Source organism: Eretmochelys imbricata, chromosome 1, assembly GCF_965152235.1.
Source record: "Eretmochelys imbricata isolate rEreImb1 chromosome 1, rEreImb1.hap1, whole genome shotgun sequence".
NCBI classification, from domain to species: domain Eukaryota; kingdom Metazoa; phylum Chordata; order Testudines; family Cheloniidae; genus Eretmochelys; species Eretmochelys imbricata.
This window is the reverse complement of record NC_135572.1, coordinates 39,760,485-39,786,858: the sequence shown is the minus strand read 5'-3', so window position 1 is coordinate 39,786,858 and position 26,374 is coordinate 39,760,485. Positions and strand designations below refer to the sequence as shown.

Here is a 26,374-nt window from a genome sequence, read left to right as displayed (position 1 = left end):
TCTGAAATACATCTTCAGTTGCTAACTGCTGCTCGTGTTTGTAATTGTGATACTGTAATGTAAATGGAAAAGACTTCTAGTTCAATTGAGAAAAATATTCATCATTGATGTAATGTAATGCACAACATGTTCCAACTATTTCTGGTAAAAATTATATCCGAATGTTTAACTGAAAACAATGCAGGGGATGAAGTTTAAGTTGAATTATGGGAATCAGTGTAGCAACTCAAATTGCACAACTAACTTTAATCAAAATGCAAAATTACTTAAGGAAGATGATTTAACTTCTGTCTTTGCTATAGCGACAGACTTTTGAGTGTTTCTTTTGTGAAAACAGTCACTCATTTTATAACAGGTATACTTCTAATTGTTTATAAAGGGGCAATAAATTATTTATTTTTGTACCAGTCTTATAACATGAATAGTATGTGTTAAAGATTAAAGGATATGAGCACATCAGTAGAAGGTGCTATAGTTAGTTATAAGGAAACTTTTGATTCCGTACGCTGTATAACTATCTGTAACAATTAAACATTAATTAAACATCTGTCAACTATTTATCATTGCTTCATTAACTGTTTGGTAATGTAACCATAACATATAAAGTGTGACTGAAAAAACAATACAAAGTTAATAAAGATGGATTTAAATATTTGGTGGGAATGCATATTTTTGTGCCTTTGATTTAAAAATAGTTTTTTGGTTTTGTTTTGTTTTGTTTTTTGAAGGTTGACACCCAAGATTGGTTTCCCTTGGAGTGAAATCAGAAACATCTCATTTAATGACAAAAAGTTTGTCATAAAGCCGATTGACAAAAAGGCCCCTGTAAGTAAAGTCTGTGGGATATTTTTCTTTATGTATGAGGATTTTAACTATGATCTAACATGCTCTGACACTTTTGCATACGCACTAGCTCTTCTCTGCTGTGTAAATGGCACCAAGAGCCCCTCTCAATTACTTAGACTTCTCAGTTGTGGAATAACGCATAATCAAAAGGAAATGTTCATTTTAAAGTATAGAGAGAATATGCTATTTTTATCTTGTTCTTGTCTTATCCACATTTTGGATATTGTTTGGATGATTTTTGGATATTTTTCCACTAATACATTATTAGTGCAGGTTGGACAGCTGCTGTACAATATCCCTTAAAGTTACACTTCTGCTTTTTCCCAGTTTTCTTACAACTTTTTGCTGCTGTCCACCACTGCAGCATCTTCCTTCTGAAGTATAGGTTGGGGCACAAAATTAAACTTCATGAATTAGCCAAAATATTAAAGTAAACAGTGAATATTCTCCCACTGTTTTCAGAACATTGATAGTTCTTTCAGCTGGTAGTCCTGTAGATCAGTGGTTCCCAAACTTTTTATTAAGGTGACCCATGAACTGCTTTTTTAATCTTTTTTGTGTGTGAAAGATTCACCTACGGTCCAAATTTGGGGGTTGGGGTTCCAAAATCATAGGCCAGCATCCTTCTCCTTGTCCCTCTGAAGGGGCACCACAACCCTAATCCCAGCTCAGTGCAGAGGGGAGGCCCATGGGGTTTGAGTTGGAAAGTAGGCCCAACCCGCATTCACTTCACAGTGGAGGGGTGACTGGACCAAACTGAGTGGCTCTGTGACCCTGTAGACCAGGTTGCAATGCCCAGAGTGGGGAGCTTGGCCCAGCCATGTAGGACAAGAGCTTCCACTATAGGGTGAGTGCAGTGTAGGCTCACTTCCCCCTCATTCCCTGGGCCTCCTTTCCATGCCAGGCTCATGGCCCATTTTACAATCTTTCTTGAACTCATTGTGGAGATCAGGACCCATCATTTGGGGAACACTGCTATAGATTTCTGCCATTGGACTGGCAAGAGATAAAATGTCAAGATTGCTGTAAAATTATATTTAATCTTACAAATCCAAACATATAATGCATTGATTTTAGCTTAAATTCTAGATTTTTAGACTGTAAGAGCTGCACTTAAATTAAACTTAAAATATTTTGTTGCTAGGATTTTGTTTTTTATGCACCTCGTCTGAGAATTAATAAGCGGATTTTGGCATTGTGTATGGGAAATCATGAACTGTACATGAGGAGGAGAAAGCCTGATACAATTGAAGTGCAACAGATGAAGGCCCAAGCTAGAGAGGAGAAACATCAGAAACAGTTGGAAAGGTATGACATTAAAAATCTTCTGTGAACCAGAATAAAATACATCTAAAGCATTTTGCGAGAACAGGCCATGGAATCACAAAGTACCTGGGGTCCCAGAAGGTAAAACTCTACCTGTCCACTTCTGAATATGTAAATTAGATCATGGATTGGTAAGGGTCATCTGGCTTTACTAGAAAACCTTGTCTTTGTCAAGTAGTGTTTCTTATGGGTGCTCTGTTCTACGTGTGCTTGCGCCTCAGATAGGAGCTTTTACGGTGTGCTGAGGGTATGCCTGATTCTCCTGGGTTTAAAAGTTCCCTTTTGTGCCGAGAGGCTGTCCCAGTCAGTGACAGACGCTCCTGGTGTGTCCGTTGCCTTGGGGAGTCACATGTTCCCCAAAAGTGTAATTTCTGTCTGAAATTGAAGTTGAGGGCCAGAAAGAACCAGGAACTTAAACTATGTCTCCTTATGATGGAGGGTTTGCTCCAGCCAGGGGCCACCCCACCGTACAACGGTCTTCGAACAGGTCTATCACTTAAACCTCGGCACAGCACGCCTCTAGAGTACTGAAGAGGAAATCTATGGGATCCTCTCAAAAAGACTCTAGAAAGTGGTCTTCTGGATAGAGAATCCACCTCAAAGAGATGGTATCAGATTCAGACACTCACTTTGGCACCTACTGATTGAGCAGGTGCTTGGACTAGATGACCTCCTGAGGTCCCTTCCAACCCTGATATTCTATGATTTCTGACAAGGCGGCAGGTTCCTCAGGTACTGTGACCAACAGCAAGCCTAAGGACTCTAAGGATTGCAGCTCGGGAAGATCAGTACCATCAGGTGATAGGAGTGGCAGAGAGTAGATGACGTGCTCTTCTAAATTGGTGCTGACAGAGTCTAGTAGGTCCTCAGTATCCAGCACGTCAGCTCCACAAAAGACCAGACCGACACCTGCTGGTCATTCATCGGAGAGCATGAGACCTTTGGTACTGTCTGTGCCTTCTGCCACAGTTACCCCTGCCCAACTTGCCTCTTTGATACCGTACACTGTTCAGTACTGCAACAGTTTTGATTTTCTTGGGACTTGGCAGTAACAAACACCTGAATCTCCCCTATTTGGCACCGACCCATTCTTGGTACCAACCACTTCTCGTTCACAGAGATTGCCCAGTACCGACGGAGTCTATGCCTATCTCTACCAAGTGAGGAGGAGGAGGATGGGGACTTTTCATCATTTTCTCACATTTCTGTCTGAGGCTTTCCCTTCCATTATCAAGGAACTTTCTATCCCGAGACCTCTAAGGTGTCGGACTATCCTTGTGAGAGATGTGCTCCACCATGCTGGTATGGACACACTTGGGTGCCTGCACCCATACCTTATGTACCACCTCAGTAGCCATACTGGGACCGTTGAACCCTTACAGCAATTCTCCAGGGCCCTAGTTTTTTCTTACCAGGAGAAGAGCAGACAGTTTCCACCAGTCTCTCTTTCTAAGGTTCCTGATCCACAAGTGGAGATCTTTGAGGGGCAGGAAGCAAGATTGGACAGATTGCCCTTTCTCCTCCTCAGATGAAGCTGAAACGCCTTCTCCATTGTCCTTGGCTGATGATTTTAAACTGTTCCATGTCCTCATTAAAAGGATAGTGGACCCCTTGCAAATTCCACTGGTGGAGGTTAAGGAATTGCACATAAATTACTTGATACTCTGCACACTTCATCATCTGCTGGCATTGCACTACCTGTTAGTGAGGCCTTCTTAGACCCTGCAAAAATAATTTGGCATACTCCAACCACAGTACCATCCACCCATAAGAGGGCAGACAAACAATTACGTTCCCTCCAAGGACTCTGAATTTTTATTTTTCGCACCCATCCCCCAACTCTCTTGTAGTTGGTGCTGTGAATGAACATGGTTGACAGCACCATGCTAAATTGATATGATACAGATTTAACACATCTTGATTTATTTGGCTGTAAGTCATACACACTGGCTACCTTACGATTTAGGATTGCCTGTTATCAAGCCATCATGGTGAAATACAGCCATACTAACCATTCAAAGTTAAATGCCTTTTTTGAGCATCTTCCAACAGACCAGAAGGAGCAATTCCAGGTGATCATCACAGCAGGCTGACTACGCTCTAGAGCCACCTTGCGCACTCTGGGAATTTACACCCCTGCACAAAAAAGAAAGTTCAGTAGGTCCCAAATGGCACAGAGATCTGATTCCTCCCAGAATTGTTACGAACCTCAATGTAAGGGACAGCGGTTCAGAAGGAAACCAACTACTTTTCAGGCATTGACCTCACAACCCACAATTTTGAAACTCCAGATTTGACTGATTAAAACATAAGTACGGCCATACTGGGCCAGACCAATGGTCCATATAGCCCAGTGTCCTGTCTTCTGACAGTGGCCGATGCCAGGTGCTTCAGAGGGAATGAACAGAACAGGTAATCATCAAGTGATCCATCCCCCAGCACCCATTCCCTGCTTGTGGCAAACAGAGGTTAGGAACACTTCAGAGCATGGTTTTGCATGGATTGGTCAAGGTGCTGAGTTGCCATCCCCATTCTTATCTGCTGCAAGAATCTGCAAGTCTCCCTCACTTCGGTGACTGCCTTTCTCATTTCTGTCAGAATTGGGAACATATTGCTACGGACTAGTGAGTGTTGGAGATTATTTCAACAAAATACTCCATCCACCTTACTTCCCTCCCCGCAACCCATCCCCCTTGCTGTCCCTGTTCAGGACCCCTCTCATGAGCACCTTTTGTGACAGGAAATTGACTCTCTTCTGAATCTGGGTGCTCTAGAACCAGTTATTTTTCTTGCTCATGACCATTCTATTGTAGGAGTGTGTGCTCGTCACATGCACTGGCGCTGGAAGTTTTTCCCTCAGTGGTATCCGTAGGGGATCAGCTCTGGTGCCCTCTGGAGTGGTGCACGTATGCACCGGTATAAGGGGCACCACTTACCACCATTGACGGTGCTGGAATGTCTCCTTACTTCAGCAAGCTTACTCCTCTCAACTGTGTCTAGTTGTGAAATTTTTGTATTTAAAGATTTGTTAGTTTTATAGTTCCCTTAGTGTGGACTTAGTGATAGTTTGTTGGTCGCAAACGGGACTTAGCCTAGGGATGGGGCATGCCCCGGATTTCAAATCTTGTGACTGTTGCAAGAAACCCATGCCAGTCAGTGATCCCCCCACAGAAGCTGTCTGAAGTGCTTAGGAGAAACCCACATTAGCAACAAGTGTCTTTATTTGCAAGAACTTCAGACCATGGACCAAAAAGGAGCAGGACATTTGTCTCCGAGCACTCCTTATGGAGTTGACTCTTGCACCAGCCTCAGAGCCAACCAGATTGGACTCTGCTCCTAGCACCGTGGCCTTGGTGCAGAGCATGCTGCCGACACCAGTCTCAGACTGGCACCGATCGCCATTCCCGTTACCAGCTAAAAAGCAAAGAAAGGCCGGGAGGGGGCATTCTCCTATGTCCTGTAAAGGGAAGGAGAGAGCCGGAGGAGAGCAAAGACCGCTGCGGGGCAGCTCTTCCCCTCCAGATGGAGGTCAGGCCCCGACTCCCGCTGAGTGGTTGAGCACACTCCAAGACCCGCCTGCCATCTCGGGGAGCAGCAGAGGCATTTGGCACTTGGCGGTGCCATCCATACCTGAGGCCTTTCAGGCCACTAAGGACATTCTGTCCCTCCCAGTGCCACCCACAGCAGCCAGTGAGGTGCCCTGTTCATGGGGTAAACCTGCGTTGGGACCCTTGCAACGGTCCCCATCAATGCGGCACTGCTTCCCGCCACAGGGGGTGCCCCCTCAGCACACGCCTGAACATTGCCACCAGTCCCCAGCCGAGGGGTTGGCTTGCCTGCCAGAGTTCCCAGCGTTGGTCCCCAGACTCTGAGGCAGCATTCCTCGGGCTTGAGGCATCGATTGCCAGTGGGTTGGTGCAGACCCGCAGAGGCGTGGCACTGGTCCACAGAGCCCTGGTGCTAGAAACGCCCAAGCTGCTCTCCCATCTCATGCACCACTCCAGAAGGTTGACACACCAGTCACCATCGCCAGAATGCCAGCATGGTTCACCAAGGGCGCATCTACGGTCTCAGACACGTCGGTCTACTCGCTACCACTCAATGGAGCAGCATCACTCGCTAAGTGTAAGGCATCTATTGCAAGGGTACCATCCATGATCCACCGAATGCTGCCGCTGGTTAATGGGATCGTGGCACAGAAAGCCATCAGTGAGGTCCAGGGCCAGAGCCAACGGGATCAGGGTAGACAGGCTGCCTCGTCATCATCCTGGTCTCCCAGATAAGTATCGCCCTCCTTGGGCTCCAATAGCAAGGAGGAGATCCTGCCTGCAGGCCAGGGCCATCTGTCGGGGGCAGCGACATTCCCTGCTGGACCACCAGTGGCAGCATGGCCCCAGAGTCTGTGGCCTGCCCCCTGGCAACTCTGGAACCCCTGGAGATTTCCCCAACTGTCACAGGGGCATAGGTCGGCCTCATGGGCATCCGACAGATGATCAGCGACAGTCTCCCGCCCGCCCCCCTGACTTAAACGTGGAATGAGAATGGGCTTCCCAGGGCGAGCCAGCCTCGGCTGAGGCTCCCCTGGCAGAAGTGGTGGAGTTGGCAGACCCATCTGTACCTGCCTCCTTGTCCTCTTCACCTCATGAGGTGACAGTGGGGCCCTCTCACCTGGTTCTCCAGGACGATGCCAAGGCTCACCAGGCGCTCTTGAAGAGGGTCGCCTCAAACCTGGGTCTGGAAGCTGAGGAGCTGGCGGAACCCTCGGATTCCCTGTTTAATGTATGGAGTGCAGCAGCCCCCTCCAGGGTGGCATTGCCAGTGCACGAGGGAGTGGTAAAAATTACTAAGGCCCTGTGGCAGCCACTCTCCTCACTGCCCCCCATCTCCAAGAAGGCAGAACGAAAATACTTTGTCCCCGCTAAGGGGTATGAGTATCTTTATACCCACCCTGCCCCAAGCTCACTGGTTGTGTTGGCAGCCAATGAGCACAATAGGCAGGGCCAACCGAGATTGATGCCTAAGAACAAGGAGGCAAAGATGCTTGATCTCTTTGGTAGAAACATTTATTCTACATCCAGCCTCCAGCTGAAAGTAACCAACCATCAGGCCTTGCTTGGCAATTACAGTTTTAATATTTGGCAGTCTGTGGTTCATGGACTCACTGCCAGAGGAGCCTAGGAAGAAATTCCTGACTATCCTCAATGAGGATAGGGCAGTGGCCAGGGCAGTCCTCCAAGTGGCATCAAAAGCAGCAGTCTCTGTGGCCTGGACCGTGGCCTCGGCCATTTCATGAGGCAGGTGTCCTGGGTGCAGTCATCAGGCCTTTTGACGGAGGTTCAACAATCCATCCAGGACCTCCCGTTCAGTGGCCTGCCACTGTTTTCCGAACAAACAGACAGTAAATTGTATGGCCTAAAAGAATCGAGGGATACCTTGCATATCCTAGGGCTGTACACGCCGGGGCTGGCAAAGAATCGGTTTAAGCCACAACAGATCCAAAGGTTTGGGAACCAACCTCAGCTGGAGCCCTTCTGTAAGAATGACAAGGGCTATAAGCGCCGGCAAAGCCATCAGCCTCTGCTCACTCAAGCTCCACCTGTAGTCAGCCGGGTGGTAAGCAGGCATTTTGAGGGTGTGCTTGAGGGCGACCTTCTAGCCTGTGTCCTGGCTCCTGCTCCCCTGTTATTTTCCAACCTCCTACCTCCCCTTAAAAGGCTCTTTCCTCTGATCCGGGATCTGGTTCCCCAATGGGATCTCAACCTAGTCCTCTCCATGCTCACGGGTCCGCCCTTCGAGCCCATGGCTTCTTGTTCCCTTTCCCACCTGTCATCGAAGGTTGCATTCCTGGTAGTGATTACCTTGATGAGACGAGTCTCCAAGATTAAAGCCCTCACTTCAGAGCCCCCATACATGGTATTCTACAAAGACAAGGTCCAGCTGTAGCCTCACCCGGCCTTCCTGCCTAAGGCGTTGTCGCACTTCCATGTCAACCCAAGATATCTTGCTCTCAGTGTTCTGTCCAAAGCCTCACGTGACCAGTGCAGAGAGGCGGCTGCACACTCTAGATGTCAGGCGCACCCTGGTGTTCTACCTGGAGTGCACCAAGCTCTTCCGCAGATCAGCCCAGCTCTTTATCCCAATAGCTGACAGGATGAAGGGCCTTTCAGTGTCCTCTCAGAGAATTTCGAGTTCGATCACCACCTGCATTAGTCCTTGTTACAAGTTTGCGCAGGCTGTGCCTCCACCGGTAGCGAAGGCCCATTTGACAAGGGCACAGGCGTCTTCGGGTGCCTTCCTGGCGCATGTCCCTATACAGGATATATGCAGGGCCGTGACATGGTCTTCAGTACACACATTCACGACGCATCATGCCATCACTCAGCAGGCCAGAGATGATGATGGCTTTGACAGAGCTGTGTTGCAATCGACATGTCCATTAACTCCTCCCTCCCTCCGGTGGTACTGCTTGGGAGTCACCTACAATGGAATTGACATGAGCAAGCACTTGAAGAAAAGATAATTACCTTTTCGTAACTGTTCTTCGAGATGTGTTGCTCATGTCCATTCCATGACCCTCCCTCCTTCCCCGCTGTTGTAGTTTCTGGCAAGAAGGAACTGAGAGTGGGGTGAGCTGGTAGCACCTTTTATACTGGTGCATATACGTGCTACTCCCCTACGGATAGCACTCAAGGAAGAACTTCCAGCACCAGTGAATGTGGCAAGTACACACACCTACAATGGAATGGACATGAGCAACACATTTCAAAGAACAACAGTTATGAAAAGGTAACTCTATTTTCCCACACAACACAGAGGGAGGAGATTGTACTCCAGGTAGTTCCTGATTCCAAAAAAGAATGGCAGTTGGAGACCTATTCTAGAGCTAAGATTACTCAACAGATTTGTAAAGATTCAGAGGTTCAAAATGGTAACTCTTGTAGCAATAATTCAATCATTGGACTAAGGGGACTGGTCCTCAGTCTTCAAGATTTTACTTTCATATAGCAATCCAGCACTCCCACAGAAGGTTGCTATGCGTCACTCTGGGTCAAGAGCATTTTCAATACATGGTGCTCCCGTTTGGTCTCTAGTCTGTGACCAGAGTGTTCTCAAAAGTTCTTTCTCTGGTAATGGCTCATCTTCGCAAACAAGGAACTCTGATTTTCCCATATTTCAGTGATTGCTTGCTCAAAGGGCAGTCCTTCAACGAAGCTTCGATGGCCACTCAGAGGGCTGTAGACCTATTTCTCAGACTGGGACTACAATTAAACATACAAAAGTTGACCTTAACCCTAGTACAACGACTGGAGTTCGTAGGAGCTTACCTCGATGCAGTAACAGCCAAAGCATTTCTCCCTTCTTACAGGTTCATAGCCCTAGCCACTTTAGTCACTACAGTTCAAGTTAACCCTCAAACGCTGGCCAGAGTTGTCTTCGGCTATTGGGACATATGGCAGCTGACACCTTTTTAATAAATCATGGGAGACTTCACATGTGCTGCATCCAGGGGTAGCTCAGAACTGTTTTTACTCACCAAGCAAACTACTCTCCATGCCTTTTGGTAGTCAAAAAACGCCTTGACTGGTGGAAGAACCCTCACAATGTTTTCACAAGGGTCCTCTTCGCTCAGCCATCTCCAACATCAGTAATGAGAGGCATCCTTACTGGGATGGGGAACTCCATCTAGACACTAACACTGTTCAAGACAGATGGCGGTCTCCCGAGTCCACCCTCCACACCTTACATCAAGTTGTTGGAATTCAGAGCAGTCAGAAATGCCTGTATCCATTTTCTCCCACTGATTAGGGGCAAATACATAAATATCCCCGATGGACAACAAGTTATGCATGTTTTATATAAACCGCCAAGAAGGAGTGAGATCACCTTCCCTCTGCCCCAAAGCAGTGGGACTTCGGAATTGGTGCATACAAAACCAGATCAGCATCTTAGCAGCTTACCTTTTGGGCATTCAAAACACCACAGTGGATGCCCTCAGCAGACATTTCTCACAAGATCACGAATGGGAGATAGATCCCACTATACTCCACATATTTCAATGTTGTGGCATCCCACAGATAGACCTTTTTGCCAAGAAGTGGTCCCAGTTCTGCTCAAGAAGTGATCTGGGTCACGTCATTGAAGTCCAGGCATTCTGTATGCATTTCCTCCAGTTCCACTGATATCCAAAGTGCTGTTCAAGATCAAGAAAGCCAAGGTTATTCTCATAGTTTCAACATGGCTGTGACAAACATGGTTTCCTTACCTCACTCAGCTTGCTGTTTCCAGACCATCCCCTATCTCCTCTCTTGGATGGTCAAATCATTCACCTCAACCTCGGAGTTCTCCAGCTGAAGGTATAGCTAATTAGATGGTTTGTGTGGTTAGAAACAACTCGTTCTGAGCCATGAAGAAAGTGTTGTTTCATAGCAGGAAACAATCTACTTATTACACATACACCAAAAAGTGGATGAGATTCAAACACTGGTGTGACCTAAAACATCTTTCATCTACATACTCTCCTTTATCATTTGAACTAGATTACGTTTTAAAGCTAAAAATTACAGGTTTATCTTTAAGCTCTGTAAAAGTGCATTTGGCAGCTGTTACTCATGAGGGCATTCTGTACCAAAAAATTTAAAATTCTGCACACACTATTTTAAAATTCTGCAAGTTTTATTTGTCAATAAATAAATGCAGAGGCTCTAGCATGGCAGTGGGGAGCATAGGCCATTGGCTGCACGAAGGTGGGAGATCATCTTGCAGCCCCCCAATCCCCCATGCCTGGAACACGGACTCAGCGGTGAGGCTGCACCCAACCCTGACACAGCACAAGGCCTGAGCCTGCCACAGAAACACCCTGGGACCCTTCTCCTCTGTGCCAGGCGCACCAGGTGTGGGGCAGGCTGGTTCAACCAGGTAGGATACAAGTGTGGAGGGGCTCAGTGTGGGGGGATCCAGGTGTGGGGTGAGAGGATTCTGTGTGGGACAATCTGGGTGCAGGCAGCTCAGTGCGGGGGTCTAGGTATGGGTGGATCTGGATGCACAGAGGCTCATGCGGGGGGCAGTTCCAGGTGCAGGGGCAATGGGAGTCTGCAGGAGCTTCCAGGTGAATCTGGTTGGGGCTCAGCGGAGGGATGTGGGTGTCTCAGTGGTGGGGGCAGGGTGCTGGGGAAGTGGGGCTTAGTGGGGTGGCGGCCTCGATAAAGCTATTTGGGGGTCAGTGGTATGGGGGTCTGGATGTCCGGGCTCAGGCTATTGCAGAGGGTAGGGCATCAGAGTGGGGGTTTGAGTGCAGGGATCTCAGTGGGGGTACAGGGATAGGGGTCCGGAAGCAGGGGGGCTCCAGATGCAAGGTTTGAAGTTCAGTGGGGTGGGGTTTGGGTATGGAGGGCTAGGGGGCTTCTGGATGTACTGGGTGAAGCTTGGCAGGGGTGTTTAGGTATGGGAGGTCCCGATGCACGGGGGTTGACTGGCTGGGGGAGCAGCTCACTGTACAGCGACCCCTCCCCCCACAGTTGAGGAGCAATGAGGGCAGGAAGCAGGGGAGGATGCTGAGCTTCCTGCAGCTGGGGGGAGTCTCTGGGAGTGGGTCTGACACAACCCCAGCCACTCCTTGCAGGGGAAGAGGAAGTACCGTCCTCTCCTGCTTCCAGCCCAGCCAGGACTATCAGCTGATCCCGGCTCAGGGTAGGAGCCACTGGCTGGGATGTCCCCAGCCCCGCAGTGATTTACCTCTCCACTGGCTGCTCCAGGTGCCTAAAATGATGTACCTGCACTGCTAGGGAATAGTGCATGTCTGCTCTTGCAGCTTCCCTTTGCTTCCCTGTCAGAAAGTCTTTTTTTCTGTGGGGAAGCAAAGAAATCTGTGGGGAACATAAATTCTGCGCACACACAATGGTGCAGAATTCCCTGAGCAGTAAGCTGTAACAGCTTTCCAGGGTTTTTTTTGTCTTCGCTCATCCTCTAACAAGGAGGTTTCTCAAGGGACTAGACAACCTCTTCCCTCAAATCAGGTGCCCTACACCGGCATGGGACCTCAATTTGATACTCAAATGTCTTACAAGGCCTACCTTTGAACCTATGGCCACCTGCTCCCTTCTATACCTGTCTCTGAAAACTGAATTTCTAGTAGCCATTTCTTCTAATCAAAGAGTGGGTGAGATAGGGGCTCTGATGTTGTTTACACAGCCTTCTTTAAAAATAAGGTCACGCTGCAACCTCATCCCAAGTTTCTGCCAATGTTATCTTCAGACTTCCATATAAATCAACCCTATCCACCTTCCAGTTTTCTTCTCTAAGCCACACCAGGATAAAGGAGATGTGACAGTACGTACGCTCAATGTCAGGAGGACATTAACCTTTTACTTGGACAGAGCTAAGCCTTTAGGAAATCTCCCAGATTATTTCTCTCCATTGCAGACAGAAGTAGGGGATTTCCAATTTCCAAGCAAAGGCTTTGTAGATGGATATCTGTCTGCATTACCTACTGCTATCAATCTCATGATTTTCAATCTCCCTCTAGGGTATGAACTCATTTAACAAGAACATTCCCATTGCAGAAATATGTAGAGCCATGACATGGAGAGCTATTCATACATTTGTTGAACACTATGTAATCACTCATGCCTCAGTTTCTGATGCCGTATTTGGCCCTTCTGTTCTGTCTTCAATCCTAGACTCAACTGTGAACCCCACCCCTTCGTAGAGGGTACTGCTTGATAGTCCTCTAGAGTTGAGCACCCATAGGGACGCTACCTGAAGAAGAAGAGAAGGCTACTCACCCTATGCTGTAACTGTGGTTCTTCGAGATGTATGTCCCTGTGGGTGCACCATTACCCACCCTGCTCCCATCTGCTTCAGAGTTCTTTTCAGCGAGTTCTGTGGTAGAGAAGGAACTGAGGGTGGTTTGCGTGTACAGCTCTATATAGCATCGGTGCATGGCATGAGGGTGCAGGGCACGAGGCTGTGGGGGATGCGTGCGTGGGCCAAGCAGACACTGCTACCCTAAAATCGCCAATCTGAGGTGCATGGGCACAAGCACATCTAGGGTGGCACTCCCAGAGGGGCACACATCTCGAAGAACCACAGTTACTGCACAGGGTGAGTAAGCTTCTCTTTTCAACATGCAAACGTTGTCTTTGTGGAAAGCTCAATAATTTCTCAAAGCTATTCCTGTTGCTAAATATCTTTGTTCTCTTTTGCTTAATTCTTTAAAACTTGTCTCTCTAAGGGCCCTTGACAATACAAGTTCAACCCAGTTACAACGTGGCTTTTCTCTGACCTTTTAAAAATCACAGTTGTGATTTTCAGCAAAGATTAAACCAGAACCTTGGCCATAATAGCACTAAACCCTTGGATGTAACTTGGCCAAGCCTTGACCCAGGTTCTGTAGCTCTATTGTGTTAAGAGTCTTTCTACATTCCAGATTGCAATAATGTTATAACTGAGTTATTGACACTTATCTGTAGGATAAACTGAATCTGAAACACTTAGTACTAAATTCTGCTCTTGCTTACACATCTTCGTGAACTGAGAATAAGTTCCTTGACTTCAATTGAGTTTAACTGGTGTAAATGAAAGCAGAATTTAGTCCTTTTGCACTCATGCACAGCTGTGTAATATATTTCTTTTTTGGTTTTAGAGCACAATTAGAAAATGAGAAGAAAAAAAGGGAAATAGCGGAAAAGGAAAAGGAAAGAATAGAACGTGAAAAAGAAGAATTAATGGAGCGCTTAAGACAAATTGAAGAACAGACAATGAAGGCCCAAAAAGGTAAACTCTCATTCATCATGTAATCCCTTTTATTTCAATCCTTGCAGAAGTGTTGAATAGTTTTAGTTCCACAATTTAGGATTGTTTATAAAAATTACAAAACTTAATATGACTTTTTTACTAATGGACACTTTTGTATACAATTTTGATTTTAACATTCACTGACACTTGTAGTTCAAACACTGCAGCATTTTTTAGAAGTTGAATTATATGCTACTTTAATTGTGTACCACTGAATTGTTTAAAACAATGTATAATTTCATTTAAAAAGACGTATAATTCTCTGTGTTCTTAGCTGCAAATTTGTAGAAGCTTTGTGTCATGCACTTCAGAACCCTTTTAGTTCCTCTCAAGGACACCCCTTTGCAGATAGGTTTCGCTACCTTCACCCCATCTAGGTGCAACCATGCAGTCCTACCACTTTTAGTCTGGTTCTCTGGGCTGCAGTCCCCTGTTTACTAACCACGTAAGCTCTTTTTCTCTGAGAGCCTATGACAGCAGCTGATTAAAGTGACTCAAAAACAGCCTAATGAAACAAAGCATTATTTATGCACCCAAAGGTACCTAACATGCAGAGCAAAGGGATAGAACAAAGTTCTGTACACAAGTTTCCCCTTACCTAAATACTAACCTTTCCTTGAAAACTTTAATAAGCTCTATTCTGCCCAGCTACTCCATCTCTAAGCTGGGAGAGGCAGCCTGCTTGCTGCAGTTTGTGTCTCTCTCTTAGTGTTTCTGTCACTGTCTTCTCTGGGCTGCAGCTGACAAGTTGCTCAGCCCCACAGTCTTTCCTAGGCCAGCATCTTTAAGGTTTTATCCTGACCTAGTCTCAAGTCTGGGAAGAATAAACCCTACCAGCCTGGATGAAGCCTTATCTCGCTGAATGAGCCATTTTTCAATATTTTGTTTTGTTCTCATGGATAAAAGAGTGTGGCCCTTAGCCGTATTTTCTGCACGTGATTCAAACTCTGTTCTGAAGACAGATTTATTAATTTTTTCATAGGCTTTTCTGTGATGCTCACTACTATTGTATGTGTGCGCTTCACAAACATTAATCTCCACAAGACCTGTTAAGGGGTGGTATTATCTCAATTTTACAGGTGGGGAACTGAGGCAGATAGAAAGTTAAGGTCAAACGTATGTACTAAATTGGGGTGTCCAATTTCAGGTGCCTAGGACCTGATTTTTCAGAGTACTTACCGTTACCTTTATATGATGAAAGCACAGCACCTATTGATTTCTGTTTCAGCTGAGAGAACTCAGTACTTTTGCAAATCATACCCCTCGCATCTCAGTTGGGGCACCCAGATAATGAGGAACACAATTACCACCACGTGTGACATGTTTAGTTTAAGTGACTTGTCCAGTACCACACTGGGACTCTGTGGCAGAAGCAAAGATAGAATCCAGTTTTCCAGGATAGTATTCAACTACCTTAACTGTGACACCATCTTTTCTCTTCCTGCAATCCCCTGCCTGATTCACTACATACCCTTCAAATTCTGCACCATCTGAGGCCTAGACAAGTCTCCTTCATTACACTACCCTGATTTACTCATCCATCCTCTGCACTGAATGAGACAAGGTCCTGTGATCATATAATTAAAGACTGTATCATAGTGCATTGCATACCAGGGATCTGAATTACAGTTACACAGACAACCTTAATTCTGGCATGTCTTCATTTTTGAGTGCTCAAATTTAAACCTTAATGTTCCTTTAATGTAGGATTTTGTGTGTGATTATACCTAGGTTTTTAAAATAGCAAATTGAAAAAACAAATGCATCATGTACACCCAGCTGGTTGATCTTTAGAACCACCACACAGAGCTCAGCCACTTGAGCTAAAGCGGTAACTGATAGTAGTAGGCTATCATCCTCTACATAACCAGTGTTCAAGATGGATGAGACACTGCCAGTGGGTTTCATAGGTATTGCTGACAACAGAGGAATGGTGAGATTCAGAAATCTTGCGTTTCGGGAGACAGTGCTCCAGTGTCACAGATTCTTCTGCCCCAGTTCCCTCAAAGCCTGCCTCTTCCACCTTGTCCCTTACAACCTGTCCTTGTCCCAGTACTGTTTATTCCCCACCCCTCTTCCTTATCCCAGTCTCTTTGCCCAGTCAGTTCTAGTCTGCCCCACTGGGCTCGCCACTCCCAATCTCTCTTAATCTGATCTATGTGTAATCTTCCCCTCTTTCCTGCATCCAGTCATCCCTCCTTGGTTTATTTCTCCCTGTGCTAGTCCCCAGTCTCGCTGTCTGAGTTTTCTCAACAATCTCAGCCTCCTCGTCCTCAGCTCCGTGTCCCTTTGCCCACCTCGTCCCAGTTCTCCCCCATATTCTGTCTCCTTGGCAGATCTGGCCCCTAGTGTCCTCTGTGCCCCCTTCCTCCTCGCCCCCAGTTCCAACCCTTTTGCCCAACTAGTCCCAGCTCCCCCACTCTGGCTGCCAGTCTTTTAGCCTAGCCAGTCCAAGTCTCTCCCCACCCAATCTCCAAAGTCCCAGTCTCATTTTCTCTCTTCTTTCCCTACACTAGGTCTGATTCTTGTCCTTTCTGGATTCAGTTTGCACAGCCTCCTTCATCATGGTGCCTGAGCCCAGCTAAGGGAGCACTGAGAGTTCAGGGAATACAATCTCCCAGCTTTCAGTCCCAAACTGGCCCCAAGCAGCCACAAGCAGCAGTTGCAGGGAGAGTCCCGCTTTGCCCTTGCATCCCTAGACTGGAACATGAACAGGGTGGTTGGAATATTTGGAGAATTTAGTTGTGAAGCTGTAATAATTGTCTACTGAGCATGTGCAAACTGCAATTTTTCAAGTTGGCCAAATTTGGGTGAAACTTCACCAGGATGGCAAAAAACACATCCCTGACAAAACAGCTAGGCCCCTGGCAAACTTCAAATCCCCTCTCCAAATCATGGGAACTGTAGAATGTCTCTTATAGAAGTTCACTGCAATTTTTTAATATGGCCGCTAACATCATTCTCAGAAATGGCTGAACCATTTTGGCTCTAACTCTCCAAAGACTTCAGCCTTAAGGCAGATACTAGGCGTGGAAAATTTTTGCTAGAACAGTTAAAATTTGTCAGTTGCATATAACTTTGACAACAGGATCTTATAATGGGAAGCATCAGGCACCTTAATAATAGGCAGTGCTGCTATCCCCACCTTCTAATTTTGTGATCATTTACTGAATGATCTTACTACAAGGAGTGTACACAAGAGTGTGTATTAGGGCATAAGAACATTAAGTTTTAGAGGTGAGTTATGTGACTGAAAAGGACTGTTGAAACACTGTAAAATTAAAATATAATTTTAATTGGAATTAAGTAGTATAAAAGCACTTAGCTTTGTACTGTAGTAGATTTTTAAAAATTATATAATCTGCTAGAAATAAGTTTTTACCCTGGAACCATTGCGCCAAACTGTGTCTTGCTTCTATTCTAATATTATTCCCAGTGGCTGTTATTCCCAGTTTTCTTTTAAAGCATTGATTCTTCATAATCCTTAAATTATTTGGAACTAAAAATTTCATTCAGGTAGGCCAAATAATAAAAATAGTAATAAATATTTATCTATAGAAATCTACCATAAAGGAAAGAAAATAGAAAGGAGAAACTGATTAAGAAATTAGCAAAAGAAAAGTGAAACAGAAACTATACAAATAAAAGAAGTATGTCCTCACTTCAAACTTCCCTACTGCCAGCAAGTCATTACAAGTTCCAGCAACCTTCTGAAACAATACATTCAGTTTTTATTTTTGAAATTTTTAATATGAAATAAAATGTTCACATATTACTAAGTTCTACATGTCTCTTTCATTTTGTTTTAAATAATCACATATATACAGCGATTTCTGCCATATATATATATATATGCTATATATCAATCTTTTATAGCTGGAACTGTAATTTTTGTCCATTTTCACAAAGGAAGCCTCTTTGTGTTTGATAGAATACATTTTTAAATGTCTTATTTTTGAAATTGGTGAAAATACGTAACTATTTTGGAGTTTCTTAGTAACTTGCTGCTCCGTATTCTTAAGTTATGTAAATCCCTAGTCCTATTATTGCTTGTCTGCCAAATCACAAAAGACATTACCGCTAGCTCCACCGCACTTCAAATAATTGTCAGTTTTGCACTTTGCCAACTAAGACAAGAAGGTGTCCAATAAATGTTATGGAATTTTAAAATGTGTAACTTTAAGTTTTGCTTCTTGTCATTTTTCTCAAAATCTAAGAATCTGTTCTATTGTCTAATATTAAAGTGGACATTGAGATCTCTATCAATTTAATAATAAATTTAGAAAAGTGGACACACACCCTCCTGAGAGAGCATTGCCACATTTGGAATTATTCCCTCAGTACAATGAGCTAGTATTTACACATGCATTTTCAGTTCCCTTTAAGTAAAAAGATTAGGCACGCTTTCTGTTTGTATAAATTCCTGCCCTTTTCAATATTGGAGATCCAGGATTTCTTGAGATTTCTCTCAGTATGTTCACAGCGCTCCACACAAAATAGTGGTTTGTTGGTTTCATAACTGCCTGTCTATCCTGAGAGAGCTGAAGGCAAATGGGAACTGACTTACCCAAAAATGGATAAAGTATAAAATATTTTAAACTTTTACTACAAGACATGGCATGACATGATGTTCTTTCGTAGATGACTGTTTAAAATATTCTGCTGAATTAATGGGATTGGCAGATTCAGTTATCAATTCCTTTGTATTTCACATCTATCACAATTCTGCCCTCCCGCTCACAATATTTTGATAAACTGGCGGTTAAATGACTTTTAAAACAATATAGCTTTTTTTATTAAAATTCTCCTATCCACTCCCTTTTGAAATTGAAGTTATTTGGCTTCTCTGGATAGTAAATTAATTTCTTGCAGAGAAGCAATATCAAAGTTTTTTGGATCTAAGGTTCATAAAATATCTTTACATTGTTAGGAAAACTGACACTAGTCACATTTAGACAGACTATACAATTTGACTTCATTTAGTCATACTGAAAATGTAAGATTGTATAACTTTTCTTGAAAGTTCAACGTAATAGAAAAAAGAAATTCACAAATGTAACCTAAAGGAAAAGGCAAAACTAATTGCAGATGCCCAAATTAAACCCAGACACTTATACCATGGTAATGAAAGAGTATAATTACCTAAATACGCACTTTGTGGCATAAATTCTGTTAAAACACTGTTTTCCAGGGGCTAGCTCTCTGAACCTTACTGCTCTTATCTTCTAGTAGTAGAGATGCTTACTTAAAATGGCCAGCAGATTCCTCTGTTGTGGATAAGGAATGGTTGCTACCCATTTTAGTGGGATATTATGGCTTTTCACTTATCTTTTGTATTAAAATGGTTATGTGAAATGCCATGGCAAAATATTTAACATATACGCCTTTCCTTTCCAAAGAGATGAAAGTATCTTTAAGCCTTATTTTATTAATAAGGAGATAAAGAATTTTCAGAGGTGCTGAGCCACCCCACCTCTTATTCTCTGCAAATTGTGTTGTAAACTGCCAGGGCTTCTGAAAATCAAGTCCTATGTGATGAACAGTTAAAGATAATGGCCAAGATTTAAAAACAAAAGGAGCCTAGCTTTAGGCACCTTAAAAATGTGTCCTGAATGTCAAAAGTGCTGAATGCTCAGCAACTCCCATTGGCTTTAATCAGACCACTTATTTAGGTGCTTAAATACGGACTTTAGGAGCCTAACCTTAGTCACCCTAAAATCTTGGCCAACTTTTTAAATAATTTACAGTTTGGTAATTTATTGACTTAATAGAGAATATAAAATTTGATACATTTATATTTATCAGTACAAAAACCAACGAACAGTGTATTTTGTGAACCTTCCTTTGGACAGAGCTGGAAGAACAGACAAGAAAAGCTCTAGAACTGGATCAAGAACGAAAGCGAGCAAAAGAGGAAGCAGAGCGCCTGGAAAAAGACCGTCGAGCTGCAGAAGAGGCTAAAGCTGCTCTAGCCAAACAGGCTGCTGATCAGATGAAGAATCAGGAGCAGCTAGTAAGTAGTTGAAATCAAGTTACAGTTATTTCAATAAGTTGAAAATACAGCGTTTTGTGGTTTGACATTAATTACCTTTTTGTTGAAAGAAACAGATACTCTTCCTTGATGGAACATAGGTACCTGTAAGTTATCTTGACCGTTAGATTCCAGCTTTGATAAGCAGATTGATACCTTTTACATAAGTGGCAATCACAATAGTTTGACTTGTTCATTATTAATAATAAATTTAAAATGCCAAATGGAATTTATACTGAAATATCTTACTCAGAGCATGTAGTGACATCCTTTGTAGGTTTTCCCACAGTCACCTCCAGGAGCCATTGCAGTCCTTTAGTGTCTGGTAACATGCTGTGCTCGATTGCTCATTATGGGACCATATTACACTAATATACTTGTATTATTTAAAGAAATTGTACATTAAAATTTCAGGGTGAGTTTTCAGGAAAATTCAGTGTTGCCTAATTCTGCTTCCAGTGAAATCAATCATAAAATTCCTGCTGACTTCTTTTGGGAGGAGAGTTGGCCAGTGCTGAGCGCTTTTGAAAATCCCACCCAGAATGTAGAAGTATTTTTTCATAATAACTAAAATTACCTGTATAGGTGGCATACATCAGCATACTCTGCTATCATAGAGATCACTGTTGAGAAGTTGCCAGAATATGGCTATCTCCCACTGTATTGCTACCCACAGCAGAAAATAAGATTTGGGAGCAGACACAGGGAAGCCATAGTATGCTTCCCTCACAGATATGTCCTATATAGCCACTCTGAAACAAACCCCCGCCTAATATTTCAGGTTCATCTGGTTGAGAACCAGAATGGCTTCCCTTAGTTTCTTTCACTGTAAGATAGCCAGTCATTTTCATCCCATTGAGAGGCTGATCTTTCTGTTAAATGGGAAAAAATTAAGCTTAAGAAAATATTATGTTTGACTACAACTATGTAAGTTTTTTCCCTTTTCCATCACTGAGGGTAGAAAGTAAGAAAATATAGTAGGTTGATTCCAGGCCCTGGCCTGTACACACTATATTATAAAGGCACCATAGTTATCCAGGGAGAATTTCCTCCAGTGTAGGAGCAGCCCTACCCTGACCCCCTGCAGTCCCCATCTGTAACAGATAGGCCTGAGAGTGAGAAGGAGAGTTACCATAGCACTGAGGGCTGGTCTTCACTGTTGGGAGATTTTGATTTGATTTAGTTGGGGTTGGTCCTGCTTTGAGCAGGGGATTGGACTAGATGACCTCCTGAGGTCCCTTCCAACCCTAATCTTCTATGATTCTATGAGATCAGCGCTGTTGCAATTGATGCAGCAGGGGTCAATTTAGTTGGTCTAGTGAAGACCTGCTAAATCAATAGCAGAGCGCTCTCCGGTCAACCCCGGTACTCCAACTCCCTGAGAGGATTAAGGTAAATCAACGGGAGAGTGTCTCCCGTCAGTGCAACACAGTGAAGACACTGCGGTAAGTCGATCTAAGCTACGTCAACTTCAGCTACGTTATTCATGTAGCTGGAGTAGCGTAATTTAGGTCATCTTACCTCAGTAGTGAAGACAAGCCCGAGATTTTGGACTGTGGTGCCAGCTTGTAGGTAGCCCAGGTAAGGCTTCTGTAAATGTTAGGAGCTCCTGGGGCTGTTCTAATTCACACCTGGGGCTGTATCAGCCCTCAGCCAGCTCAGAATCTGGGATGTACAAAGGTGACTTAAAGCCCTCCTCACTAGGCAATGCTTCCTGTGAGGTGCAGCATAGAATTTCTCCCAGCTCATTCATATTTTTTGTACCTTTTAAAATAGTACTTTTAGTGATTGAGCTCCTAGTTAATTCTTCTAGCCTAAAGCATAGCAAAAGCTTTGCCCCTTCTACGCATAGCCAAAAATGAGTAGCAAATTAATCTTTCTGCTTGTTTAATTTTCTTGTTTTTAGGCAGCAGAACTTGCTGAATTCACTGCCAAGATCGCACTTCTAGAGGAGGCCAAGAAGAAGAAGGAAGAGGAAGCCTCAGAATGGCAGCACAAAGTAATAAACTCTCATTGTGTATTAAGTTGGGATTTTCAAAGGAGGGAGTTAGGTGCACAGTTCCCATTGAAATTTAGTGACGTTGGGTACATGTCTACCTTTGGCTCCTTTGAAAATCCCACCCCAAAAGACCTAGTCCTCCAACTTCTTCAAACCATACAAAATATCTATTTAATTTCAGAATACTGAGCGATAAATCAATGTGGAGAAAAATACTGTCATCAGAACTCCTTTCCACTCTGGCTTATATCCTCACAGGTTTCAGTCTATAAATGACTCTGCTAGTGTACAGAAGGAGTGGTTACCATATATGTAGACATTTAAACTATTTTCTTTTTAATTCTTGGATTATTTTTAGATCACTTTGAAGGTGAAACTATATAAATGCTAAGTACTAGTATTATTATTTAGGCTTTTGCAGCCCAAGAGGATTTGGAAAAGACCAAAGAAGAACTGAAGACTGTAATGTCTGCTCCTCCACCACCACCACCACCTCCTCCACCACCAGTTATTCCTCCAACAGAGAATGAGCATGATGAACATGATGAGAACAATGCTGAAGCTAGTGCAGAACTGTCTTCTGATGGTGTCATGAACCACAGAAGTGAGGAAGAACGGGTAACAGAGACACAGAAAAATGAACGTGTTAAGAAACAGCTCCAGGTAATGAAGGTTGTGGTTGCATTAATGGTATAATTAAGCCTTCAGTTTTTTATTCCTTAATAGCTGAAAATCTTGTGTATTTAAGCAGCACATTTAAGTGAAACTGTAATGTGTAGTTTCCTTCGCATATTTTATCACTTACTAGATTTGTAACTAAACTGCACAAAACTGAGTAAATAAGACTTGGAGTAGAATAACATACTCTGTGTATAGTTTAAAAAGTGTACATATAAATGTGATGCTGCACTACCACAAATATTTACAATCAAATATTAAAAATGTAAATTCCCCTGTAGTACACTATAATCTTTAAAACTTAATCCTTTAATTTCTGAACCAAAAATTGTTTTACCATACTAACTGGTGTTTTGTTCAGTGAGTATTATTTGCGTTTCTCAGCAGCAACTCACAGTATCTAGAAATATAAAAAGCAAAGTAAAAACATAAACCTGTTAGGAGAGAATTTTATCTCCATTCAAAGAGTTAGACTCTAGAAGATAATGTTTCATTTTTTTCTGTCCTTTTTTTAAAAAGTAATCTGTCATTGGACAATTTATTAATACAACATAAAGGTACCATTTTTCTATGAAGATACTAAAACGAACGTGAGCTCCTACTTTTTCTCAGTATCAGTATTTTACCAACAAACAATATTTTCTGAATTGTGTAAATATCCTCCTGCAGTGATGGTCATGGTACTCAAGCAGAGAAGTAAATAGCTGCTACCTTTCAGTTAAGTAGAAACTAGAGTAAAGCCCTAGCTTCTCCTATCAGACTGTGTTCCCTTGCTCTTATTAGAATTTTCTTCCTGGATATTAGAATGTGAAGACCCTTTGCCTCCAGGTTTGTTAACCTCTCAGTCTGCATGATGTATCTAACAGCTTCAGCACAGTCAGGTATTTTCACTTCTTTCTTGAGCATAGCAGGAAGCATTCCTATAGTTCACATTTAGCAAATCCCTGTCCAAGACTGTAGATCATATGTTGTCAGGAAATCCTAAGTCTTGGTGCCGAGGAGCGAAAATGCTGAAACTCAAATATTTTATTCCCACAGACACTAAGTTCTGAGTTGGCCCAAGCCAGAGATGAAACCAAGAAAACACAAAATGATGTCCTCCATGCTGAGAATGTTAAAGCAGGTCGTGACAAGTACAAGACTCTTCGACAAATCCGACAAGGGAATACAAAGCAGCGTATTGATGAGTTTGAGGCAATGTGAGAGCTGTTATTTTGCATATATGTTCTTCGTAAAGCTGAACCACCAACAGAGAAAAAAGCAGGCCTTTGCAGATTTGAAGATTGTACCCCACTTTGCCAAAGCACTTATACCAGTTTGACTGTGGTGGTAAAAAGACAAATTTAGGGGAACCCATTCAACAATAAGGCAGTCTGTCATCTTTGGCTTTTTTGGGGAGGGAGAAAGGAATGGGGGCAGAAGGTTTCCATTGTCTTACATTTTATTTTCCATTTTCATAGTTTGTGCCGCTTGTTCTCTTGAAGACTGGCACTTACTATTATCATGACTGTCAAGTGTGTATGTATTACCAAAACACAAAGTCAGAAAGGAGATTAGATCTGAACCTAAAACTGATGGATACTATTTCAGTGTGATGCAGTTTGAAATTACATTTTCCCATGTAGCCACATCTCCTTAGGAGTTTGATATTGCTGACTTTATCATTTTTTCACAGAGCTGAATTCTCTGGGTGTTTCATGTCCTGTCATCATTGATGGTTTTCTTTGCCTACCTGTTCACAAAGGTCTAGATGGCAGGTGGTAGGTTCCAGCAGAGATTTTAAAATGGAACACTACCTGTAGGCAGCAGTTGTCTGCGATTGGCCTAAATAAGTATTACTTTTTCACTTTAGATGTGTAGAAATGTTCTAATAAAGCAAAGAAAAGAAAAACAAGATATAAGAATCTTGTATCCTGGTTTTTTATTATTATTTTAATTGCAATCAGAAAAACCTGGACCTTTCTGGCAAGGGAGCATATGAAAACATCAGTCCCAAGGAGGGGACAGTATCCTACCTCACTACTATATATATGATGACTGGTCCTTCAAACACTATGTAAACTTGAGTGTGCAAATTGACTTTCATCTTATGATACTATAAAAAGATTTTGTTTTACTTCAAGAAGGATTTATAGTGCTAAATACTGCTTAACTGCCTTTTTGTTGACTTAAATTATAAAATTATATGATATACATTAAAACTGTAACCTGTCACTGGTATACTATCTTACAGGAGGGGTGTGGAATGTGCTTGTGTTTATGGGTTTCTCTCTACCAAATGAAAATACCCATAATTGGGGGAAAAAAGAGGCTTGTAGCTTTATTTCTCAATGATGCCAGTGTGTAATTGTTATTGTATCTGATGTCTGATCATTGTTGCTCAGTTGTCTCAAACTCTGGAAAAGGAGATTTAAACAAGAGAATTTTCTTAATTTTAGAGGGTCAAATAGTTCATAGAAAGTGAGTCTTTCCTTTAAGAAATTTATAAATTAAGAAATTATTTTACAACTAACATGGACTGCAATTATTCTTCACTTTATAGTACCCTGGTTAGTGTCTAGCTGGAAAAAGCCCTGCTTTCTCTGAGGATGGTTCAGCAATCTTCCATTTGGTATTATGCACTCATAAATTTTACACTTATCTATTAAAATATGCCATTTTATTAAACATTTTTTCAGACACAATAGGTTCAAGTTATTTATGAACAGTTCAACTGAGCTTTTTTTGATTTTGCTGAGTTAAAGACGCACTATGGGATGATATGGAAAAGGGTATAAAGTTGATTTAATATATTTTGAGTTGTGGGGCTAAAAATAGCTGGTTAACCTTGAAAAGACTGGTGTGCAAATGTTGTGCCCATACTTCAAAACACGGGTTGGTGGAAGTCTAGTGTTTCTACTTGCAGTGCATTGAAAGAACAGTTTGTGTATCTCAGGCTTCCTGCATGAGCATTTGAATTTCCAAAGTGTTAGAACCACTTGCCATAGCAGGTGAAATACTGTGCTATCAGTGGGTTTTTATGGTTTTTTCTGAAGTGTGTGCACTAACATTAGTACATCAGTTTATCAATGTTGAGAAATACCAGTTAAATTTGTTGTTCATAAATCTACAATATATAGATTAGAATTAAAATGGATCTAATCCATTTATAAAGCTGTGTGAATTTTTCTAAATAACCAGGAACAACTATTTGAAATGTAGATTTTCACAATGATCCAGAGTGGTTATTACCAATAGTTGGGAACACTTATTGATACAGAGCTATTATGAATGCATTTAATGAGTACTTGGTGAAGTAAATTTCAACATGTTTTCCCCTTAGCATCATGTTTTGTGTTGTACAATTAAGCTACAATTACATCTACTATTTTGGATAACATGAATTGGTTAACAATAAAGAGATACAGTTAATTTCTTTGAGGTCCACTGTTGTTATTTAAAGTACTTTACCCTGGCAAATCTGTTAAACTCATTGCAATAGCTTTTTTCATAGCAGTGAATAACTTCTAGATCATCATCAGTCTTAAAATTTCACATTGTGGTCAAAGTAAAATAAAAATGGTTTTAAATTAAATCCCCAAAGAATAATAGTCTGCTTCAGAAATTACCGCCTACAACTGGGAGGAAAAACTGGTGATTGCTGATTCAAGAGGATATGAATCATCAGAGTAAATTGGCTCTTTTGAGACAAGAAGATCAAA

The 26,374-nt window shown here is 42.8% G+C and overlaps 1 protein-coding gene across 1 annotated transcript in view; it reads left to right on the top strand.

Annotated features, from left to right (window-relative positions):
* Positions 1 to 26,088, top strand: part of RDX (radixin) — a 93,823-nt gene extending 67,735 nt beyond the window's left edge. The window contains exons 8-14 of the mRNA XM_077808999.1: positions 729 to 825; positions 1,991 to 2,154; positions 13,814 to 13,944; positions 19,818 to 19,978; positions 21,903 to 21,995; positions 22,407 to 22,658; positions 23,712 to 26,088. Of these exons, the coding sequence (XP_077665125.1) occupies positions 729 to 825; positions 1,991 to 2,154; positions 13,814 to 13,944; positions 19,818 to 19,978; positions 21,903 to 21,995; positions 22,407 to 22,658; positions 23,712 to 23,876 (1,063 nt within the window). The 3' untranslated portion in view covers positions 23,877 to 26,088. The remainder of the gene's footprint in view (positions 1 to 728; positions 826 to 1,990; positions 2,155 to 13,813; positions 13,945 to 19,817; positions 19,979 to 21,902; positions 21,996 to 22,406; positions 22,659 to 23,711) is intronic.
* Positions 26,089 to 26,374: the final 286 nt, after the last annotated feature.